The sequence below is a fragment of the Delphinus delphis genome, chromosome 2 (genome assembly GCF_949987515.2).
Source record: "Delphinus delphis chromosome 2, mDelDel1.2, whole genome shotgun sequence".
Lineage (NCBI taxonomy): Eukaryota > Metazoa > Chordata > Mammalia > Artiodactyla > Delphinidae > Delphinus > Delphinus delphis.
The window spans coordinates 160141583-160158054 of record NC_082684.1 but is presented as its reverse complement, the minus strand read 5'-3'; the positions used below and the strand labels follow the sequence as shown (position 1 = coordinate 160158054).

The window sequence follows — 16472 nt, the reverse complement described above, 5'->3', positions numbered from 1 at the left end:
AGGGAGGATGAGAAAAGGAAAAAAATAAAATAATGAAAACGGGGGGCAGTGTGCATATCAATAAAAAGTAGATTAAGTTTGGAGTGCCTCAATGCAGGGCTTCAAATAAACCACCTGTAGCTGGCAGAAAAAGCCAAAACTAGAGGAAAGATACAGAAAGGGAAGTAGGAAGGCCATATGAATTGTCTGTTAATTAAATGACCTATTCTTATAAATGTTATTTCCCAAATATAATCTCCAATGGCCTTCCTTTTAATAGTTTGAGATCTAGTTTACATATAATATGATTCACCCATTTAAAGTATACAATTCAGTGGTTTTTGGTATATTACATTATTAGTTTTTTTAAATTGTGGTAAAATATATGTAACATAAAATTTGTCATTTTAACCATTTTTAAGTGTACAATTCAGTAGCATTAATTATATTCACAATGTTGTGCAACTGTCTATTTCTAAAACTTTTTCATTACACCAAACAGAAACTGTGTAACCACTAAGCTATAACTCCCTATCCTCCCCTCCCAATAACTTCTAATCTATAATACTTTCTGTATTATTTTGTCTATTCTGGATATTTTATATAAGTGGAACCATACGATGTTTGTCCTCTTGTGTCTGGCTTATTTCACTCAACATAATATTCTCAAAGTTAATCCACGTTGTAGCATGTGTCAGAACTTTATTCCTTTTTAAGGCTGAATGATATTCCATTGTATGTATACACATTTTGCCTGTCTTTTCAACTCCTGAAAGGCATTTGGGTTATTTCCATTGTTTGCCAACAGCCTGTTTTTGAGAACCAGATATAACGAGGAGAGTATGTATCCCTGATATTCTGTGTGTACTTCTCAGGATTGGATCTAGAACCTTTAACAAGAATCTAAGATGTAAAAAGGGCTAAGTGCTAAGACCCACTGACTTAGTGTAGCCTGCACTTAACGGAGGAAAATGTCCTAGATAACTTCCTCAAGGTCCCAGAGCTAAAGAGTGACAAAGCATGAAAAGAATTAAACAACTCAGACTTCTGGACCTGGGCTTTGTGGAATATTCACCATTGTATCATATCAGTAAGTACTGATATTTCCTGACCTATGGCCTATGGAAGCCTCACTACAGCTATTCCACTTGAAACATTTTACCTTTTCTTAAAAAAATATATATTTATTTACATATTTATTTGGTTGCACGGGGTCGTAGTCGCGGCAGGCGGGCTCCTTAGTTGCAGCATGTGAACTCTTAGTTGTGGCATGCATGTGGGATCTAGTTCCCCACCCAGGGATCGAGCCCAGGCCCCCTACATTGGGAGTGTGGAGTCTTAACCACTGCGCCACCAGGGAAGTCCCCATTTTACCTTTCTTAAAGGTAAACAAACTAACAAAAATCATCTGATAATAAAATGCTTGAAATCCAACACTGCTGATGAAACAATCTAGTTAAAATTTCTAACATATCTTATCTGATGACTGAATTTATAATCTCACTATTCTTTTACTGAGAAAATATACATGGAATTATAAATATGGTTATCAATGTGTTGGTTTAATGATTAAAATTTCTCGTGGAGGTTTTTCTCAGCCTTCCACAAACTTAACAGACCAAAAAGACCAAGTATCTAGAATTATTATATTTTTACTATTTTTTTCCTTCCATTTTAGAGGAAGATAAAACCCCAACCCTTAGCTTTTGTACTTACCCTATTCCCTTATCTACTACTAAGCACAAAATATAGTTTATTTTGCCAAGAATATGAATATATATTAATTTTAAAGACAAGCAAATCTAGCAATCAGGATTTTATCAGAAAGCATCAACCACAATGAAAACTGGAATAGCACCTTTTCTATGGAAAATGCCATAGCAGGAACAATGATTTATCAATAGGTGTTGTACATTAACTATAACTCAGTGTAATGATCAAAAAAAAAGAACTTCTTCCACCAAAAAAATATATTAACTAAGATAACTAATATTAAATAAAACCATGCCTGATATATAATAGATGATGTAGGTAACATAATGTTTTCTTACCTTTTCCATATACTGTGAGCAATTTGATTCTTGTAATAAATTTGAAGCTTCTTGTTTGTAATACTCTCCTGTTTCAGTCAGGAAGGGAGACTCAAAGATTTCCTGATAAAACTAAATAAATCAATTAAATCATATTTAAAAAATTAGAACAGGCAACTTAAGAAATTAAAGGTCTAATTATTTATGTTTTTAAAGGAGGCTTTTTACCTTTAAGGGGAATTTTTTCTTATACTGTTCAACATGAACAAAGGAGTTAATAACCCCATGGATTACTTTCTGGTTTGGGTCTTCTCCACCACGATCACTAAAACAAGGTATAACACAAAACATTCTTGAGAATACAAATATCTATGGGAATATACCAAAGTATGCCACAATATGGCTGCTTATTCTATTGGTCTAATCACATTATGTATAAAGCATTTTAAAGGTCAATGCACACGATGCTTAAAAACGATTTTTCATATTGCAGCTGAATTAGTATTTATGATAGTTTATGTACATATTAGATTTCAATAAACAACAGAAAAGCTTAACTGTAAAATTAAAGATACTATGTTGACACTAAGATGATACTTCTTCAATTTTAATAAAGTAGCTATGAGCCTATCAATTCAAGACTTTAAATACCCGTGGTTAAGAATATTTGAATTTCACTCACCACAAACTCTATTACTAGAGGATGTGGTCTGAGAATGCAGTCTTTGAACCATCACAAGTATGCCTACAGTAACCTGATGAGACTCATTCCTCAAAGGTACACTCTAATACAATATATCGCTCATTAAAATGACTAATAACTGTTGTTCTCTCTCTAAGAGGTCTGCCAGAGCCACTGAGTTGCTTTCATTTAAGCACAAAGTTATTTCTCTACTTAGAAATTTAGTGAGATATGTTTTAATATTTCTATATTCTGTTACAGTTACAAAGGGATCTAAAATCAACTCAGTTATTCATGTGACATTTTGGTAAGTTCCTACCTAGTCAAGGGTACTACTGTGATGCAAGTCTTAATCACAATAAGAAATGAAGGTGAAGTTTGGCTTTTATAATTACATAAATAGGAAAATGAAATAGGAAAAAAATAAGAGTGGACCTAAGGCCACAGTAAAACGGTCTGGCTCTGTGTTGGAAGTTTCTGACTCCAGTAATAATGCTCAACTCAAACCATTATACAGTCAAAGGTTTACCTTTCCATGGTAATCTTCCACCTCACTGTAAAATATTTTTTTTCTTTGAATTAATAATTATTTTACAAAGAAAGCAACAGAAAAATATATTATCATCATTTCCTAGTAAAATCTTCTGGTTTTCGTACTGGGATATAAAGATTTTCTAACATTTAAGAAAAGTATTGTGGCAATTACCTTTATATATCAGTGTCCCTCCCTGCCTCTGCCTCCCTCTAATCCTCATTCTGTCTCCCATTAATTATCTGGATATTCTGGGAAAAGTTTGTTGTGCTTGAATTAATATGGCTACAGTCCTCTGACAGTCACAGAAATGTAGTTACAAAGTCTACATTTTGATATAAGAACTAATAAGAACGATGAGTTCATACAAGGTGACACATGGTGAGCTCCTTTCCTCTGCTGACCTTCCCTCTTAAGCCCAAATTAAATCTGCTGAAATAATGATATAACCTATTCCATTGATTTGGAGCGCATCACTTTTTGCCTTTTAACTTTGTCTGGGACCAAATGAAAATCAGTCAAAAGTGAGAAACATCTAAATATTTGGAAAATCAGGTTACCTAAAATTATTTTCATGACCAAATCCTACTGTCCCTGCTCAGCACCAGGAAAACGTCCACTGCTGCTATTCTCAGCACTCCTGCCATTTGTTTCTGACCCCAAAAGGCCCAGAGAAGCGGGAATCAGGTAAGGTAGTGCCTAGAAAGAACATCGACATTCCTACTGCTTAATAACTAAATTGTCCTCTCCTGTAAGAAGAACATCTGAACTCAGAAACTCTTAGGCATAATTATTCAATTCACCATACACTTTGATAACTGCACAAAAGGTACAATAGAAAATCATTGTAATTTATTTCTATTAGGCTGACAGATAATGAAAATAAACTGAAATGATGCTAAGTTAGTACTATATAAAAGCAATGACTAAGCTGGTTATCTGAATAAGCTCTGGTCTCATCTAAGAACAGTGATCCCAAGAGACGAGACTTGAGAAAAGAATATGAAGAATTTTTAAAATATGGCTCATTATTTGATCTTGGCAGAGCTAAGTGGAAAATGCCTACAACAATCATAATGAAATCACTCAGCTGGGAGGATGGGAACTAATAGGAATAGTTTATTGTAGCCCCTAAGACCAGGGTTTTGGAGTCAGACTACCTAGGTTCAAGTTCTGGTTGCATTAATATGTCACCTTGTGCCGGTGCTTATTAACCTTTAGTACTCAGAGATGTCCCCTTCTGTAAAGTGGGGGTAAGAAATGTATGTACTCTCACGAGGATATGGTAAAGATTATGCATAATCCAAGAAAGTACGTAGCACAGTGCCTGGTACATGAGTAAACCATCAATAAGCTAGTATTTTAAGTACAGATAGGCGCAAAAGGGAAGCATTTTCAATAAATTAGAGAGGAGAAGAAAGCTAAGAGACCAAAAAAAGCACTAACTGTGATTTTAAAACCAAGGCATTTTAGAGAGCAGACCAGGTTTGTGATGGTCATTAAAAGTTAGGCTGGAACTCTCAAAAGTCCTGATTCTGATATGTGACAATGGGTAAATTAATCTCTTGGTGAAACTCCCATTCACCCCCTATGATTAAAATGAGAATATGGTTCCAACAAATTAAATGCAGCCTCCTGCTCTCACTCCAAATCTGAGAAGTGACAGGAAGGATACTTTTTAACACTCCATTGTTGGCTGTAGCCCTTGGACCTGTAGAAATTGAAAAAAAGAGAATGAAGACTAGACAGCACAGAAAAACAAAATTACGGACCAAAATGCACAAGAGAAAGAACTGCTAAAGGGAGGGGGTGGAAGATAGTGAAGGAGGACAGGCAAGAAGTGGTGTTACTGAAAGCGGGCTGGCACAAAACCAGCAAGGTCATCAGCAGACTAGCTGCTCTGTGTGTCCCTGCAGGAGCAGTGAGTGTGGTGCCACGAGGAAGGGAAGCGCCTGCGCCCAGACTGCCCCCAGACTGCTCCCAGACTGCCCCAGACTGCCCCCAGACTGCCCCAGACTGCCCCCAGACTGCCCCCAGACTACGCCCAGACTGCCCCCAGACTGCGTCAGACTGCCCCCAGACTGAGCCAGACTGCCCCCAGACTGCCCCCAGACTGCACCAGACTGCGCCAGACTGCGCCAGACTGCTCCCAGACTGCGCCAGACTGCCCCCAGACTGCCCCCAGACTGCCCCCAGACTGTCCCCAGACTGCCCCCAGACTGTCCCCAGACTGTGCCCAGACTGCCCCCAGACTGTTCCCAGACTGCGCCAGACTGCGTCAGACTGCCCCCAGACTGCCCCCAGACTGCGCCCAGACTACTCCAGACTGCGCCAGACTGCGCCAGACTGCCCCCAGACTGCCCCCAGACTGTGCCCAGACTGCCCCCAGGCTGCTCCCAGACTGCGCCAGACTGCCCCCAGACTGCCCCCAGACTGCACCAGACTGCTCCAGACTGCCCCAGACTGCTCCCAGACTGCGCCAGACTGCTCCAGACTGCTCCAGACTGTGCCAGACTGCTCCAGACTGCTCCAGACTGCGCCAGACTGCTCCAGACTGCACCAGACTGCGTCAGACTGCGCCAGACTGCCCCCAGACTGCCCCCAGACTGCTCCAGACTGCCCCAGACTGCCCCCAGACTGCGCCAGACTGTGCCAGACTGCTCCAGACTGCGCCAGACTGCTCCAGACTGCACCTAGACTGCGCCAGACTGTGCCCAGACTGCTTGGCCCCAACCCCAGAGCACCTCAGGAGGCACTGGAAAATCAAGGAAACAGTTCACCTTCAGACTGGCAAGACTTGATGAGTAGTAGAGAAACGGGTTCCCATACTCTGCCTTTGGAAGAACAGGTACTTTACAGAGGGCAACATTAATTCTAAATGCACATACTCTATGGCTCCAAACATCTGCACCTGCGCATGACAGAACCAAGAGTTGTAGTAATGGAAAAGCTGGAAACAACCTAACAGACATTACTAGGAGAAGAGTTTAAAAACTGAGGTAGAGCCATACCAAATATTATATAGAGTTTAGGAAGAATGAGGAAGATCTCTATGTACAAACATAGAAAAATTATCAAGATATAAAACTGAATTTTAAAAGAAGTACGTCATAAATGATTTTCAGAAGTTAGAAAAAAAGAAAAAATTCTATACTTAAAAAAAGAAAACAGAACAATATTCTGTATTGTATCCTGTATCATATTTATTTCTCTACATAGATATAAAAATTCATAGGAAAAGGTTTGAAAAGACAGTTAACCAAATGATAACAGGGATTACCTCTGTGGAGAGGAAGATTGAGGAAAGGATCTGGAACACTCAAAGGTTTTCAAGAATGCATGTACATGTCATTTGTGTATTTGGAACTAAGTTTTTCACTGAGTAGCTGGTACCAGGTCTGGGGAAGAAAATGTACAAGATAAGCCTGGAATACACTGACATACTAGATAGCAAGAAAGTTATCAATGATGACTAGGGTCACTTCAAAAAGGCTCTGGCACCAACTAACCAAAGAGAGGCTATTTAAACTTTAATAAAGTTAGACAATGAATAGGAACAGGTCAAATATAAAGTCTATAAGTTTCATCACAGTATGTTGGAAAAAAAAAGCTAATTGGCCACTTTTTGAACATGACAGCAAACCAACTCATTATCCTGACAACTGGGTAAAGAAAAGAAAAGAAACAAGCAGTTATTTCGCCCTTTCTATATGATAACCAAATAGTAGATAAGGGTAAGAATATTTTTATAAAATTTTTCAAGTTAAAAAATGAAAACCGAATGACAGAATTAAGGTGGCAACTTTTTACAAACCCCAATACAGTAAAAGATGTCAGCATTTAGCATCAGTGGCTGCTTACATCAAAAAAAGAGTGAAAAATCAGACATTACCAAAGAACAAAATATCTTTGGTTTTGCCGGCAAGAACCAACCTGAGTCTGAGTAAAACACTGAACTGCCAATTTACAGGAAACAGAGGACAAAGAAACACGTATAAATGGGCCTCATGCATGCAATCAGCAAAATCCAGACAGTGGTAAAGTCTAAAGATCAAATGGCCAGGATTCATGAACAAATAAGTTACAAGTTAAAAAAAAAAGGGATGGAGGAGAAACCTATTGATTAAAAGATGTGTTAGATTAGAAGTCTGGGCACAGTCTGGTGCAGTCTGGAGCAGTCTGGGCCCAGTCTGGCACAGCCTGGGTGTGGTCTGGAGCAGTCTGAGGGCAGTTTGGCGCAGTTTGGGGGCAGTCTGGGTGCAGTCTGGGAGCAGTCAGGTGTAGTCTGGAGCAGTCTGGAGCAGTCTGGCGCAGTCTGGGGGCAGTTTGGCGCAGTCTGCTGCAGTCTGGGTGCAGTCTGGAGCAGTCTTGGGGGGGCAGTCTGGGTGCAGTCTGGGAGCAGTCAGGGTGCAGTCTGGGCGCAGTCTAGCTCAGTCTAGCTCAGTCTGGGCACAGTCTAGAGCAGGTTTTTTTAGGATAGACAAGACTAAACTACAGAGTCTAGGAATGCACACATGGGTGAAAAAACCATAAGGAAATAGAAGAAAGTGATTGCCTCAAAAGTTGGGTAGTGGTTACTATGGGAGAAAGGGAGGGGATAGGACACACACAAGGGTCTCAGGGGAGGCTGGCATGGTTCTAGTCCTTAACCTGGGTGGCAGTAACAAGCACATTCACTTTATAATAATTCATTAAGCTGTACGTTTGTGTTGTATGGCCTCCTGTATCTATATTTAATTTTACACTAAAATGATACACACACACAGCAAAATCCCCAAAAGTCCAAAAGAAAACTGTTATAACAATATTAATATGTGACAATACAGAAAAAGAGCACAAGATAAATAAAGTTACTACATAACAATAAAAACAATTAACCATGAACAGAATAACCCTGATATTTATTCAACTAACAACAGAGCCTCAAAATTCATAAAACAAAAACTAACAACTGCACCGATGAAAATCCATAAATCTAAAATGAGCTGGGAAATTTAAAACATCTCTCAGAAACTGAGATACAAAAGAATAAAAACTACTACATTAAATTTTATTTATTTATTTTGTTTGTTTGTTTGTTTTTGCTGTACGCGGGCTTCTCACTGTTGTGGCCTCTCCCGTTGCGGAGCACAGGCTCTGGAAGTGCAGGCTCAGCGGCCATAGCTCACGGGCCCAGCCGCTCTGTGGCATGTGGGATCTTCCCGGACCAGGGCACGAACTCATGTCCCCCGCATCGGCAGGCGGACTCTCAACCACTGCGCCACCAGGGAAGCCCTAAATTTTATTTTTATCCAAGATATTTTTCCTCAATGAAATCTATAATTTCTTAACAGTTAAGAAATAGAATAACAAACATAAGAACATGCCAGAGAAAACACAAATCAGCCATAGCAGCCTATGTTATAGATTGTTCCTAATTCAAAGGGAAAGAAAGAATTTTATTTATAGTTTTTATTTTGGGGTTTCTCTGGTGGCACAGTGGTTAAGAATCCACCTGCCAATACAAGGGACATGGGTTCGAGCCCTGGTCCAGGAAAATCCCACAGGCCACAGAGCAACTAAGCCTGTGTGCCACAACTACTGAGCCCAGGCACCACAACTACTGAAGCCCGCACGCCTAGAGCCTGTGCTCCACAATAAGAGAAGCCACTGCAATGAGAAGCCCGCCCACCGCAACGAAGAGTAGACCCTATTCGCCGCAACTAGAGAGAAAGCCCACGCACAGCAACTAAGACCCAATGCAGCCAAAAATAAATAAATAAAATATTTTTTAAAAAATATTAAAACTTAAAGTTTCTACTTTTGTTCAAAGACTACTTGACACTAGAAAGTTAACTGTGGAGCTACTGGAAAAAAGGAAAGCAATTCTGAATCCATTTAGCATTAAAAAGTCTGTGTTTTCAACAGTATCTTTAAGCATCTAAGCAAATCCTTTTACCTGCATTTAAAAATGTATCTACTTTCTTCTCTCTAATTTCATATTCTTACACTGTAACATTTAGATCCACAAAGTTACAGCATTTTATTTATTAAAATTAAAAACAATGTTAGGTTGTTACTACGCTGAAAGCCCCAATTGGCAATTCTACTATTTTATTATAAAAAACAAGTTATTATATGAATAGAATTACTTTTATCTTTCCTTAGTGAAGCAGACACTGTGAAAAACATGCAGATACACAACCTATGACTACATCACTTGTATCTTTCTTCCTTATATAGAAGGAGCACTTTTACTTTTGGATTATCAATTAAATTTTATGTGTACAGATTTCATGATACCATGAAGAAAATTAAACAATTGTTTCATTGACTCTCTTAAGCAAACAAAAAAATTCTGCAACCTACATTCCACTTTTAAATCTAGTACTTCACTGAAACAGTTTCTCTAAAATGCATGAAGCTGGGATTATTCCTGTAGCGCTTATATACCTCAAAAGAAGCCACCTTTATAGAATACAATTAATCAAAAAAAGAGCCTGGATCTAGTCTGTACCTTAAAAGCAGAGGATACATGGTCGTTTAGCCTTTTACGTCACTTTATGTTGCTGTCTTGTTTTCCTGCCTGTGACCTTTTTAGACCATCTTTTCTGATCTACAGAAACCCTACTCCACCCAATACAACTTTTTTCAAAAGTCATGAAATTGTATTACAGTTTACTGAGCATTTCAGCATTCATGCCTAGTAAGAATTTTCACTTAGCAGAACATTTTGATTTCACAAGAAAAAGTCCTCTATTAGCTTGACAGATAACTTTACCTCTTTCAAGGCTGAGATGGCCCTCAACTTTGTGAAATCTTCCAAGAAGATCAACACACTACCTGTGAGTTGGGGAATTTTTATGATCTGTATATTTCTCTTACAATAAGAAAATGAAGGACAGTTCTATGTGTGATTCTATACAAAAACTCCTAGAGATGCAGGTGATGGTGCAGCATAAAATATACCTCTGCACAACCAAAGTTACATTAGGAACTACTCTTTTCCTAAAGGTGCTAACCAAATTAATTCATCTACTGATGAAGCTAAGAGCACACAGTGAAAAGATGGAGAAAGTATATTACTTGGGTAAAATAAAGAACAATTAACTGAGGTAGGGATTATCTAACCCAAGTTGTAGGAAAAGAGCTGTATCATTAGTATCAGATAAGCACCTGAGCGGTGGAAGCAAGCATTTTAGCTAAAGGACAAGTGCTTAAGAATCACAGGGCTAAACAAACGTAAAACCCTGGGAACAGTTTTAAAGCAGCAGTATCTAAAAAATGTTGACGTCCAAGGGTAAACAGTGTACCAAGTACTAAATATATTTAAGAACTAGGAAAGACACGTCTTTTCTTTTAGTAACTCTTGGCTATTATGATAAAAAATAACCTCTCAGACTACATTAAATAATGTTAGCACTAAGGGAGACCTATCTAGGCAGGAATAAAACCACGTCTATCTGTTAGGGATTGCCGGCATGTCATTTGTCCTTGCTCTGAAATCTTTTCACTGTATAATCCTCTCCACTTCATCTCACCTTTTTCAATCTACTTTTCCCAGTGCTCTGGGCAATTTACCACTCTCTCATCATGCTTTACTGTCACCCTATCTGTCCATGATATCTCACATGACAAAGGGTAAATAGATGTTAAAGCAATGTAGCAGAAAGACCCAAATTGGAAGCTTAAAGACATGGAGTCTCTTTCCTACCTACATCAAGTTCAGTAAGTCATTTTTCCTTATTGAAGTTCAATTTGCTTACTTATAAATAAAACCTGCCTGGCCTCCTTGAGATCAAATAAAGAAAATACGTGTGAAAACACTAGAATACTCAAAGCATTATAAAACCAAAATATATTCATCATTAAGCTCAAGTACTGGAGCTAGGAGTGGAAGAAACATTCTGCGGATTGAAATGACAGGCATCATGGATTTAGAGTTAAAAATTCCAGATTTGAATCTCTGGAATTAAGAAGATGGGAGCTGAATAGAGCAACACAACTGTAAAATGGTAAACTGTACCAATCACCTAGGGTGAAGATTAAATGGGATTCACACGTAAAGTTTTTAGATCACTGCTTGGTATACAGTTTCCATATTTTATTATTATTATTAAGCCTTAGTACCTTTAGCTGTAAAATGTAAGATAATACCTACCTAATAGAGTAGACATAAAAAATAAATGAGATATTAGTAAAGCATGTTGAATAATACTTTAATGGAAACTGATTTTAACAACAAAACCAAAACAAGTTGCCCTAATGTCTCTAAACATATAGTCCCTATGTCTTTTCCAGAATTAGTATCCTACTGTTGTATTATTTTTCTCAGTTATATTTTCTTTAATTTTTCATAAAATTCATTTTTAACAAGTTAACAATCACACTTAAGGAAAATTTACTAGGTTGGATCAAAATTATATTAAAAGAGACATTTCGGGGCTTCCCTGGTGGCGCAGTGGTTGGGAGTCTGCCTGCCAATGCAAGGGACACAGGTTCGCGCCCTGGTCTGGGAAGACCCCACATGCCACAGAGTGACTGGGCCTGTGAGCCACAACTACTGAGCCTGCACATCTGGAGCCTGTGCTCCACAACAAGAGAGGCCGCGGTAGTGAGAGGCCCACGCACCGCGATGAAGAGTGGCCCCCGCTTGCCACAACTAGAGAAAGCCCTCGCACAGAAACGAAGACCCAACGCAGCCATAAATAAATAAAATTCTTTAAAAAAAAAAAAAGACATTTCATTAAAAGCGCATTTAGAAAATTGTAACAATATTTTCATTATACTTTTAACGTAAAATAGCTGAATTCTAAGTCAAGAAGAAAGCTAATATTTCTTAGCAAAGGAAATTATACTAGAGCCTGTAACTCTCGTTGGACGTGTTCTTTTAGTCAGTCATAGTTCAGTGGAGAAAGAGGAAGGAAGAAAACTGTTCCACCCTACTGCTTCACTACTGCCTTTCCTCTCTCTCATCACCTTTGGAAACAGTAGAATCATGAAAAGTGTGAGTGACCATTTTTAAAAACCAAGTTACTAACTCCTACCACATATTTTCTATTTGGTGTTAACATTAATTATTAAAATAGTCTCTCCTTTTGTGGCTTTTTTTCTTAACCTCTTATTTCTTATTAGGAGCCCCATAGTAAGAACAACGCTCTGCTTTTTTCCTCACATAAAAAACTCCGTATTTGGGTCTTCTTAATGAAAGCAGTTTCAGAGGGACTTGGCCATTATCACACAGCAATTCACTGGTCTACAGCATTCCTTTCACAGTAGTTCCAGTCACCTAAAATTTATCTGTGTGAGCGATTTCAGTTTCGGATTCCCCAGAGCTGAGGTCTAGTAAGAATCTTCTAGGCCAGAGCTGACCAAGAATGTTCTACTCTGGACTCCACAGGATAACTTACTTGGTGCCAAACGTTATTCACACAGCAGTTAGGTAAAGAGTCAACCACTCTGGGCCATGAGGACAGTGGGAAGCCCTTTTCTCATAAATTTACCTCACAAGTTAACTGATTATTAAGGTGACCAACAACTGGAAGAATCTGTTTTCCTGAGTAGGTTATTGTCATCAGGGTTTCAGCTGAGAATATGTTCAAACAACTCAGCACTGCCTACAAGATCCAAGATGTTTCAGGATTACAAAACAAGTCACTTCCTTCAGGGACTTATTTATTTACTAAGCATATTAGGTCATAGTGAAATGTGCCCCCCAAAACCAAAAGATTATAAAACGATTTTAAAATATTGGCATTAGAATGGAAAATGAGGCTTGTTACAGTAAAACGAGGCCTATGTGCAGTTGACAGCCATGCAACCGTTCACTATTTTAGACCATTTCAAACAGCAAATTAGAACTGACTCAGGAAGATCAATGTCAGTACTCACTTTTTGATTTCTCGGAGCAGCATTCGGATGAGGATGGTCTGAAGTGGTTCAACCATCAATTTCCTCCACATATCCAATGCTAGCTGCCAGGAAAAAGGAAAATCATCAAGGCTGAATTACTCAGTATTTGATTTAAACATTTGTTCAAGACTTCTTTTAAAAGTAAAAACACCCATCAAATGAAGTATTTATAACTCTACTTCAAAATTCAAATAAAAATTGAATATAAGGAAAATAAATTTCTAATTTAAAATGACAATGACTATCATATCAGACTTGTACAAACAACGGAATTAAGCTTTTATCATTAATTGAAAATCTTACAGAAATAACTGATTTTTATAAAACCTTAATTTATTGATTGTTAAATGCCCAATATTAGGGAAGGGCTATAGACACCAAAACTATAATGGAAACAAAGGAGTTATGTTAAATAAAATAATGTGATTTGGCTGTTGGCTGGTTTTTGAAATTATAACACCTCTCATACAAACATAAAAGAATAAGTCAATTTAAAGAATAATAAAATAAACATACCTGTATTCAACACCCAATTTAAGAAATACGACTTCACCATTACTGTTGCCCCAAATGTCCTCCTCCTTTCTTTCCCCTCAGAGATTATCACTATCCTGCGTTTTGTGTTAAATCATTCCCTTCCTTACAGCTCTACCAAGTGTGTAACTATCCCCATATGATATTTTTGAAGTTGACTATTTCTTTTTTTTTTTGGCCGCACCACGTGGCATGTGGGATCTTAGTTCCCCGACCAAGTATCAAACCCGTGCCCCCTGCAATGGAAGCACGGAGTCCTAACCACTGGACCACCAGGGAAGTCCTGAAGTTGACTGTTTCTGACCTTGATAACAAAATCACATTGTATGCTCTTCCATGTATGATTTTTGTTTTGGTTTGTTTTGTTTGTTGTTATTTTTAAATTTATTTTTTGTTATTTTTTAATCTTATTTCTTATGTATAATTTTTTAACTGTAACTTATTGAAATCCAACCAAATTGATAGCGTTTATAGTTCAATCATTGGCATTGCTATATAGTATCCTCTTGTATGAAGACACTATGATCAGCTTTTACTTTCTACTGCTGATGACACTGTTTGTGATCCCAGCTTTTGCCACTGAGAACACTGCGGCTGTTCCTGTATTCACCTTCTGGTGGTCATAAGCAAGCGGTTCCCTGATACACACCGACGAGTGGAGATGCTGGCCGACAGGAGCCGTGCAGCTTTACTAGACAAAGCCAAGTGGTTTTCCACGTTACACTTGAAGCCAACATCCTGACAACAACTGCTACTGCCAGGCTCCGGTCAGACTTTGCCAATGTGATGGACATAAAATGGACCTCCTTCACGTTTTAACTGGCAATTTCCTGAATAAGGCTGGACATCTTTTTATGATTTTTGTGCATTTCAGTTTTCTTTTTTCTCTGTAAACTGTCCATTCATCTCTTTTGCCCATTATTCCATTAATGTTTGTCTTGCTCTCAATGCGATCTCTTTATATATCGTGGAAATTAATCCCTTGACAGTTTATATATCGTGGAAATTAATCCCTTGACAGTTTTACATATCACACTTTGTCATAGTTTGTGACTTGACTTTTGAATTTCTTTACAGCATTTTTTAAGTAAAAATATATTATATTTTAATGTGCTCAAATTTATCAATCTTTTCCGTTATTGTCTGCATTCTTGTGTCTTTTAAGAACTCTTTTGCTCCCTAAGGTCAACCTTGAGGAGATATGTGTGCTCCTATGCTGCCTTCCAAAGTTTTCAAGTTTTGCCTTCACATGAAAGCCTTTAAACTCCAATAAATTTTTCTCATACAGAGTACAAATTATTCCAGTATCAAAAACTGATTGCTCCTAAAAAAAAAAATGATTTCTCCTGTTTCCAACGTAGCTGCATCCACACAGGTATGATTCTGTTTTTAGTCTCTCTACTGTTTCCCTGGGATAACTTTTTTCTGATCACTGGTAATTTTATAAAAATAAGTAAAAGCATCTGTTTTCCCACAAGGAACAATCTTCAGGTTTTGCCTTCTTTTTCTTTTTCATTAGCACAAAGAAGATAATACATAAGAAAATGGGATTTTATAGCTGTAGTAGGAGGGCAAACTGGTAAAGCCTTTGAAAGGCAAGGTGGCAGGGCTATCAAAGTTCAGGCTGTGCTTTGACCCAGAAAATCCACTTCCCGGTACTCACTCCATGAAAATTTCTGCTCATGTACCAGCAGATATATACACAAATGTAACTCCATGATTGTAAGATTTCTGTTTACTTTACTCATTACCATATTCCCAGCATATAGTACAGTGTCTAGCACACAGAGGGATTCAAAATATATTTAATAAGTGAACAAATGAACAATGATGTTCACACAGTATTGTTTGTGACAACAAAAAAATGAAAACTAAGGGGAATAGTTTAATAAATAATTAATAATTATTTGATACCCCTACTTGTTAAACAAAAGGCAAGAAATACAAGTTGCAGAATTTTATGTATGCTCTGATGTCAAAACTATTATGTGTGTATATATATATTTATATGTAAATGTGCAGGTAAAATTCAGAAAAGATATAAATCTAATTGTTTATAGTGATTTCCTCTGGGAAGAGGAGTGGGCATGACGGCATTAGTGATAAGGAACGATTATAAAATAAAACATTCACTTATAATCCTACAAACTAAAGCAACTGCTATTAAGATTCTGGTATTTCCCACTGATCTGTTTCTCTACATCCTTTCCCCTCCACAGCTTTATTCCTATTAAACATATAATGTTGTGTCCAAATATTTTCAAAAACCATTTTCCCCTTTGTTAATGTTTCTATGAACTGTTTTCTACTAATTTATCCCTTTGCCTACTTTCATAACAAAATCATATTGTATATAGTCTTCTATGTGTGATTTTTATTGGGTATTGGAAATTTAGACTGTTAGCCCATTAGTCACCCTTATTAATGACTGCAAGGAATACTTTTAAACATTTAAACCGTTTTTTCCGTATTAGTTTTGCAGTACAAATTACCAGACGTGGGATTACCTGGTCAACAGGTATTGAACATTTTAAAGTCTACTGAAAGACACTGATAAATTTCTTTCTAAAAGGGTTATTCTAATTTAAATTTCTACTAATGCTGCATCTTAGTTGTTTATTTCCTTCACTGACACCCAACAAAATTTAACATTAATTTCTCTACTTTGTTGGCATCTGCTTCCCCATGAGGAGAGCGGACCTTCTGTCTGTTCACCATTGTATCCCCAATGTCTGGCGACTCGATAAATATGTACGACATGAATAAAAAAACACTGCACTAGGGCTTCCCTGGTGGCGCAGTGCTTGAGAATCTGCCTGCTAAT

At 37.8% G+C, this 16472-nt stretch overlaps 1 protein-coding gene across 3 annotated transcripts in view; it reads right to left on the bottom strand.

Annotated features, from left to right (window-relative positions):
• The window catches only part of CUL2 (cullin 2), an 82502-nt gene that overhangs the window by 27671 nt on the left and 38359 nt on the right, over nucleotides 1–16472 (bottom strand). For all 3 annotated transcript variants that reach the window (XM_060006130.1, XM_060006128.1, XM_060006129.1), the window contains exons 6-8: nucleotides 13094–13176; nucleotides 2238–2334; nucleotides 2031–2141 (exon numbers count right to left, since the gene is read on the bottom strand). In XM_060006130.1, coding sequence (XP_059862113.1) covers nucleotides 2031–2141; nucleotides 2238–2334; nucleotides 13094–13176 — 291 coding nt within the window. The remainder of the gene's footprint in view (nucleotides 1–2030; nucleotides 2142–2237; nucleotides 2335–13093; nucleotides 13177–16472) is intronic.